Raw genomic sequence first — 6993 nt, 5'->3', positions numbered from 1 at the left:
AGGGGAAAGGCTCATCTTGCCCCATCAGATTGTTAGGATATGCGACATAAGCTGAACACCATAGTTCCAGTTTCTTACTTAGGCATCATTCGTGTTTATATCCCTTGTAGTTGCAACCCTGGTCCTGTGACCACTGCGTCATTTGATGGTTGGGGTCGTTCAGGGGCCGACGGGTTGCAGGGAGCGTCGGGTGTTACCCCTCATGGACTTGGGGGTTATTATCCAGAGCCAGCTGAGGAGGAAGCAGGGCTCTGAATCCCACAGGTCCCACCCAGGTTATCACGGATCAGGGAATAAACACGAGTCATCACAAACACTTCTCTGTTTGCCAGGAGAGGAGACAGGTCACCTTCCAATGGGGACACAGCCAGTGGGAACCCTAAGAGGAGAGCAGGGTCTAAACATAGGTGGGAATCTCCAGCACACAGCTCCAGAGCCAAGAAGTACACAGATCATAACCAGCTGGAAAAAGTGGTAGTGTGGCTCTGTGCTGGAGAAAGGCAGTCAGAGAGGCAAAGAGCCTTTTTGAGGGCCAAAGAACATTTTTATATACAACTATTAACCCTGGTCTCCAGAGAAGATGGAGGCAGAGTGGGCTAGACACACCTGAGGTGAGAATGGGGAAGGAGGTTTTTGGGAGAAAACTGAGAGGGTAGCTAGCGGGATCCCAGTGCAGACTCATTCCCCATGGGGCAGCAACCATCCTGCTCAGGCCGACCACTCCTCTGAGCAGCAGCAGCCTGACAGGACCCAATTACCCTGATGCCAGGAGGGACTCTCCCCTGGCCCACTGGTAATAAAGCCTGATTGCTGAGTACAGAGTAATACCTACAGATAGTAGATCTCTGGTTAAAGGGGCCACAGACTGCCCTATAGATACTTGAGGAGAGACTGGGGAAGGAGGCATTAGGGGGAGAATGGAGAGAGAGGTCGAAGGTGTCCCGGTGCTGACTCCTCCTCCACAAAGCTCCAGCCATATGGCTCAGGCAGACGACTCCCAAGAGACGACCCCATCACCCCACCCTCGGGAGCGATTCTGCCTCATCCTGCCGTTCCTAAGCCTGACCGCTGAGTACACAGTGACTACATTAACAACTGAAGGAGGCAGCCACACACAGTAGGTTCCTGGAAGTCTCGAACAGACTGACTGCCTAAGGTCAGACTGGGTCAACATCTGACATCACCAGAGGCAGATCCAGAAAGAAAAAACAGCGGTCTCCTACCCTACAAGTTCACACCACAAAGTCAGGAAATCAAGACAGGTCCATTTAAGAAGCAGAGGCAAAAAAGAAGAGTCTCACAAATAATCAGAACACAAAGAAACAACCCCCAATTGAAGGGAAAGGATGAATCCCCACAAAGAGAACTAAAAGAAAGAGAAGCAAGTAAACTATCAGATATAGAGTTCAAAACAATACTTCTAAGGAAGCTCATTGAGATCAGGGACATCAGAGGGAACTACAAAACGCTACAGGGAAACTATGAGGCACTTACTAAAACTACATCAGCATGAAAAAGGATAGAAACTATCAACAAGAGATCAGAGGAAATGAAGAATACAATTTCTGAATTGAAGAACACAGTAGAAAGAATCTAAAATAATGATGACGCATTGAGGGAAATTCACGACACCCTGAAACGTAATCCTATCTGTATAATGGGGATACCAGAAGGAGAAGAAGAGGAAGAAGGAATACAGAACCTGTTTGAAAAAGTAACGATGGAAAACTTCCCTCATTTGAGGAGAGAAAAATCACACAAGTCCAGGAAGCACAGTGGGTCTCACTCAAGAGGAAGCCAATCAGGGCCACTCCAAGACACGTCGTAATCAAAATGGCAAATATCGAAGACGAACACAGAATCGATCCTAAAGGCAGAAAGGGAGAAAGAGGTAGTAACATACAGGGGCGTCCCGGGACGGCTGGCAGCTAACTTCTCAACAGAATCACTACAGGCCAGGAGGAGATGGCAAGAAATATTCCAAGTCATCGAAGCAAAAGCCTGCAACCTAGACTGCCCTACCCAGCAAGGCCCTCAATGAAAATGGAAGGTAAAATGAGGAGTTGCCTAGACAAAGAAGGCTGAAGGAATACACCTCCACCAAACCAGCATTGCAACGTATGCTACACGGACTGCTTTAAGAAGATGAAGACCCACGCAGCAATTTTTTCACTGATATGTCTCCTAAAGCAAGGGACGTAAAGGAAAGAATAAACAAGTGGGACCTCATAAAAATAAGAAGCTTCTGCACGGCGAAAGAAAACATCAGCAAAATGAAAAGGGAGCCAACCGTATGGGAAAATATATTTGCTAATGATACATCAGATAGAGGTTTGATCTCCAAGATATATAAAGAACTCACTCGACTCTACTCCAAGAAGACAAATGATCCAATCAAAAAATGGGCAAAGGACCTGGGCAGATGCTTTCCCAAGGAGGAGATACAGAGGGCCCAGAGGCATTTGAAAGGATGCTCAGCATCACTAGCCATCAGAGAAATGCAGATCAAAACCACCATGAGGTACCACCTCACACCGGTCAGAATGGCCATCATAAGCAGATCAACAAACAACAGGTGCTGGTGAGGCTGTGGAGAAAAGGGAACCCTAGTACACTGTTGGTGGGAATGCAGACTGGTGCAGCCACTATGGAAAGCAGTGTGGAATTTCCTCAGAAAGCTGAAAATGGAACTGCCTTTTGATCCAGTGATTTCTCTGCTGGGACTATACCCTGAGAACACCAAAACGCCAATACGAAAGAACCTATGCACCCCAATGTTCATAGCAGCACAATTTACAATAGCCAAGTCTTGGAAGCAACCTAAATGCCCATCAGTAGATGATTGGATCAAAAATTCACGGTACATATACACAATGGAATACTACGCAGCAGAAAGAAAGAAAGAAGTACTAAACTTTGCGACAGCATGGATGGAACTGGAGAGCATTATGCTAAGCGAAATAAGCCAGGGGGCGAAAGACAAATACCATATGATCTCACCTATAAGTGGAACCTAACCAACAATGCAAAGATGCAAGGAAAATATGACCAGCAACACTGAAAGGAAAAGAAATCAACAGAGACCGGGGGGGGGGGGGGGGGCAGGAAAAGGGAAGGGAAGGGGAAAGTCAAAGAACATATAGCAAGGACTCATGGACAAAACAAAAGGGGAAGAGTTGAGGAAGGGAAGGTGGGAGGGGGCAAGGGAAAGAGGTGGAGGGGAGGCAGAGACAAGTGTATTTAAAAAGTAAATAAATTTAAAAAAAATTAAAATAAAAGAAGATGAATAAAAAGAGTCTCTGAATACCACTTCCTTTCACAGTCACCAATACTTGATATTACCACTATTTTTAACACTTATTAATCTGATTGTGACAAGGATGTGTTCTTTTCATTCTTACTTTATTATTTATTGAAAGGAAACCTGTTTTGTCTATTTCTTCCATCTTTCTAGTATTTTTTAAAAAGCTCTTTTGAGGTCTAACAGCTGGAACAGCCTGGCCCCATGCAGCTCAAGGCTCACCTTGACCCAGTCCCCTTTTTCTCCTCCACTCTCTACCTTACCTCAAAACACCTAAGAAGACATTGAATACTTAGGTGCTTCTTGTGCTTTCAGAACCTAGAGTCACTAATGTATTCCTGTTCTTTCAGGATCCATTTTATGGACACTCGCACGTGAACAAATAGAAAAGGCTCCACATTCGTGAGTCCAAAAGTGATCAGGTTTTGAACCGAAGTCAGAGGCGGGATAAGCCAAGGCCCCAGGGCAGAAGACCCGCAGCAGGTGTGTGCTCAACCGGCCTCCTTGAACGGGATCTTAAGGTGCACTCCTCACACACAGAGTCTGTTTACAGCATCGGAGGCCCCTCGGAGTGGGCAGATGTTCCTGAGGACAAGGAATCGGGAGACCTGTGGAGGGGACACTTCTTGGACGGAGCCCTTGCTCCAGAAATGGTCAGGTCTTCGCGTGGCCTGAAGCGGCTGCAGAGGCACTGGCGTGGCACCCCTGCGGCAAACTGCGAGACAAGCGCTGAGAACACCCCCTGGCCGGTACTCCCGATCGCCCCATGGCTCCTTAGGACGCTCCCCCAGGGGACGGGGATCTCGAGCCTGGCCGGCATTCCCAGGCAGGGCCATCGGCCCTGAACCCCCAGGGTGTGACTAGGTCTGAGTTGTTCACAAAAGCTCCCAAAACAGCAACCTTAATTCCAGCCAGTTTGAAGGCATGTCAAATGCCAGACAAAGGCCAGATACAAAAGAGCACAAACCCCTGAGGACATTTACAGGAAATGACCAGAACAGGCAAACCCAGAGCATGAAGGTAGATGTGTGGCTGCCACGGGCTGTGGGGAGTGACTGCTAAAGGGTAAGGGGTCTCTTTTGGGGAGAAAAAAAAGATCTGGAACTAGAGAGAGTGATTGTTACTCAACGTGGTGAATGTGTCAGTGTCAATCATTATCACACTTTAAAGTGATAAAATTGGTAAAACTTATATTCTGAGCATTTGACCTCAGTAAAAAGAATAAAAAATGACGTGACCATTCTCAACAGGGACAGAGGTATCCCAGAACCAAGCTCGCTCTCCATCCCACGCACGCCCCGTCCCTCTCTCCATTCCCCTGTCTCCAAAATCAATAAACATGTTCCGGGGAGAAGATGAAAAACACGGGAAAAGTTAGAACATAACTTAATAACACAACAGACGTTACACAAAACATCTCACAACTAAAGGTAAGAGCACATCTACAGAAGTGTATATCCAAACAGAATTAAAATATTATAATCCTCAATGAGGAAAAAATTCTTAAACATGAGCCCAAAGGCACAAGACAAAAAAAAAAGTCTAACTACTTTCCATAACCAACACAAATCTAACCCCAGCCATAACACCAACCCCAACCATAAGCCCTAACTCAAGGCCATACACTCGGCCCCAGCCCAGCCCAACCTCTTCCCACAACTCGAATCCTAACTCTGACCCTGAACCCTACCTTAACCCTTACTCTAATCTTAACATGAATCCAAACCCCATTCTCAACCCTGGCACTGAACTCAAGCCTGAACCCGAACCTTAACTTCACCCCTAACCCCAAGCACAAACTGTCTAACACAAACACTGCTGCGGTTCCATAAGCTTGGCATCCATCCTTTGGGGTGACAGGAAATGGAGAGAAGCTCTTCCATCAGGAGGTGCCGAGATCCTGAGCACTGGCCTTGTCTCTCCTGCTTCTCTAACCTTTAATGCAAAGCCCAGGTTCGCCTGGATGCTCAACAGTCCCCCTGACAAAACGCTGCTTTCCCCTCAGTGTCCCTGCTCTATCTGAATTGGAGGTAAATAATTATTACACATTTGAATACAGTTTGGAATTGATATACACATATAAAGAATCTTTTTATTCTTTAAAAGTATGGAGGACAATTTATAGACACAAATATTTCATCACCTGACTTAGTGCTATTACCACCTTACATTGAAAAGATAACACTGTCCTTTAGCTGGTTCATCATTTTTATAATTATATGATTTCATTATCTTTCCAGTATTATAAAACACTTCACATTACATGTGTTTCTTCTACTTTTTAAACCACATATAATAGTATTGTAATATAAACATTACCTTTAACGTCTCAAATGCTTCATAAATTGACAATGCATTAATTACGCTTCTTTTTCTTCATAACTAAGTACAAAGGGGACTGAATGTGTCACTCAGACCATTGATAAGCATGTGGCACTGGATGCCTTGTGGTGAAGATGGATGAGCTGGAGTGGGCGGTTGATATAATCATTTAATGCTCTTTACGGAGAAAAAACCCTGCTCCTCGTACTGATGAAATTCATTCCGGAAATTCTATTCTCATTTTTAATCAGGATGAATGGGACAATAGTCGGGTAAAATGATGAAATAAAGTTATTAATGTTCTCCAGCTGCCAGCTTCTCGTACCTATTAGCTCTGTATACATGAGAAGAAAGATGTTGCTCCAGTGACAGAAGACAAAGCAGCAAACCAGTATGAGAACAATGTGGGTCGCTTTGTGTTCAGGGGAGCTTCGGGATGACGAGGTGCGACTGCGGACATGCTGAGCTGTCTTGTGGTGTCTGGAAAGGACAGTCATCATGTAGACACTATTCCATGCCATTAGAAAGAGAAAGAACAAATCCTGAATGAATATTGCACTGACAGATATTACTACTCCCTGGTGATCACATGACATGACTCTACAAATCTGAGTATAATACCCACATGTAGCATGAGTGACATTCCCACGGGCCACAATGTTTACCATAAAATAAGAATACATGACCATGTTCATTACCCAGAAGAAAAGTAAAGAGGGATGAATAAGTGCAGAGATTTTCTTTTTGAGCCAGGACCATTTACAACTGTGAGGAGCAATAGTCACTGCCTGAAATGTACTCTGAAGGGAGGTTGCATTCAAAGAAATACCTCGGGTAACTCTCTGAACATAGAGCACTATTTTACACCCAATATCATCTAATGCAGGCCTAATTCCAAACGAAAAGATTATATGTGGCATGCATCTGAATATGAGGGTCAGAGCGTTAGCCAAAGTCAGGTGCGCAAGGATCCCATCGGCAGGCTTCTTCTGATGAGGTAGAATTAAGAAGATGTACATGTAGAATGTAAACAGCAAGGCATTGCCAATGAAACCAACACCAGTCTGAATGGTGAGGAAGATCCCAAAAAGGGTGTCACTGGAAATCATTGTCTGCTGGTGTCTCTTAGATCTTCCAGCCATGGTCAGTCTACAGACGAACAGTTTCACTAAGAGTGAAGAACATTAAAAATAATTAAGACTGAGAAGTAGTTTATCAAGTTTCAGGGATATATAAATATAAAGGGGATGTAATATCAAACCCTATACAGGAGAAAGTTATTTGCCACAACCGTAACGTCAATTTCAGGTATAGAGAATGGATTAGGGCATGCAAATGAATTTAGCCGAAAAGATAGTAGACTTAGCCAT

The 6993-nt window shown here is 44.8% G+C and overlaps 1 protein-coding gene across 1 annotated transcript; it reads right to left on the bottom strand.

The window, feature by feature from the left end:
• Positions 1-5802: 5802 nt before the first annotated feature.
• On the bottom strand, positions 5803-6774 carry LOC129072949 (vomeronasal type-1 receptor 1-like). The gene has a single exon (XM_054576557.1). It carries the CDS (start codon positions 6763-6765, stop codon positions 5803-5805), a length of 963 nt encoding a protein of 320 aa, XP_054432532.1. The 5' UTR covers positions 6766-6774.
• Positions 6775-6993: the final 219 nt, after the last annotated feature.

The sequence above is a fragment of the Pteronotus mesoamericanus genome, unplaced genomic scaffold (genome assembly GCF_021234165.1).
Source record: "Pteronotus mesoamericanus isolate MK-2021 breed Mesoamerican mustached bat unplaced genomic scaffold, CSHL_Meso_final contig_116, whole genome shotgun sequence".
Classification (NCBI taxonomy): Eukaryota; Metazoa; Chordata; class Mammalia; order Chiroptera; family Mormoopidae; genus Pteronotus; species Pteronotus mesoamericanus.
The sequence above is the reverse complement of the archived record's forward strand: the minus strand, read 5'-3'. Positions and strand labels throughout refer to the sequence as shown.

Coding starts and splice junctions, on each gene's coding strand:
- LOC129072949 (XM_054576557.1), bottom strand. CDS start 6,765: ATGGCTGGAAGATCTAAGAGACACCAGCAGACAATGATTTCCAGTGAC.